Source organism: Castanea sativa, chromosome 11, assembly GCF_040712315.1.
Source record: "Castanea sativa cultivar Marrone di Chiusa Pesio chromosome 11, ASM4071231v1".
NCBI lineage: Eukaryota > Viridiplantae > Streptophyta > Magnoliopsida > Fagales > Fagaceae > Castanea > Castanea sativa.
Window position 1 is genome coordinate 25947081 of NC_134023.1, and position 1173 is coordinate 25948253.

A 1173-nucleotide genomic window follows, 5' to 3' on the forward strand; every position below is an offset into this window, starting at 1 on the left:
GTTTCTCTTGTTTCAAAGATTTGGTGGAAACTATCATTGAAACAGGGAAGGACCTAAACTCGTTTGCCACAACAGTCTGGGAAATCTGGTACAGACGAAACACGATGAGAATAAGCGGAAAACATGTACCTGTGCAGCAAGTGCATTATGAAGTGCAGAAGGCAAAACATTTACATGTACCTCGTCCTCCTTAACAGATGAGAATAAGCGGGAAACATGTACATGTACCTCGTCCTCCTTAACAGATGCCTCACTCTATTTCTCGGCCTATATGGAAGACTCCACCATGGCCAAAACTCAAAGTTAATTTCGACGGAGCCGTGTTTAGGGAGAATCAACGCGCCGGGGTGGGTGTCATTGTCCGTGATGCAGAGGGCAGGGTGTCTGCGTCTATGGCAGAGAGCTTTCATCTTCCATTCTCTGTTGCTGCAGTAGAGGTGTTAGCAGCAAAAAAGGCCCTTCAACTCACTAAGGATCTCGGGTTCCATTCAATCATCCTGGAGGGTGACTCGAAGATTGCCATTGATGGTCTGTTGAGCAATAATTCTATCCTCAACGAGTATGGTCACCTGCTGAGTGAAGCTAAAGAGGTGGCAGCCCAGATGGATTTAGTGGAGTTTCAGTTCGTGTCAAGACAAGCAAACAAATCAGCTCATAACATTGCTAGACATGCAAGACATGTTAACGAGTTTACGGTGTGGATGGAGGATGTTCCTCCACACCTTGTTTCTGTAATTCAAGCCGACTCAGCTATTCATCAATAAATTACAGTGTCCTTTCTCAAAAATAAAATAAAATAAAATAATGAATCACTCTAAAAACTTCAACGATGTGAATATGCATTGTAATAGATGTTTAGAGTATGGATTGCAAAACCACTAAAGTGCAATTATTTCAATAGTCCATGGGCATGTATTTCATTTTATGCAGCTAAAATTAGGGCTGTGCAAACTAGTGCTGGAGCCGACAAGACTGACCGGTGCCGACGTAGCCGCACCGCTAGTAGGACCGACCGACTAACCCGAGGCCGGTGAGCGGAGGGCGAAAGGCAATCCAACTTCGGTGCGGTGGAGCTAGTGGAAATTGAAACCCCAAAACCGATATTTCCGAACCGACCGATATATGGCTGTAGCAACATTTTTTTTTTTTTTTAAATGTGTGAAACGAAGTTGT

At 44.1% G+C, this 1173-nt stretch overlaps 1 protein-coding gene across 1 annotated transcript; it reads left to right on the forward strand.

Moving 5' to 3' along the window:
- The first annotated feature begins 245 nt into the window (after positions 1 to 245).
- Positions 246 to 764, forward strand: LOC142616283 (uncharacterized). Its single transcript, XM_075789163.1, has one exon. The coding sequence runs from the start codon at positions 246 to 248 to the stop codon at positions 762 to 764; it is 519 nt and encodes a 172-aa protein (XP_075645278.1).
- The last annotated feature ends 409 nt before the right edge of the window (positions 765 to 1173 follow it).

Bases quoted from the DNA above. Each gene is read 5' to 3' on its own strand.
- LOC142616283 (XM_075789163.1), top strand. From the start codon at position 246: ATGCCTCACTCTATTTCTCGGCCTATATGGAAGACTCCACCATGGCCA.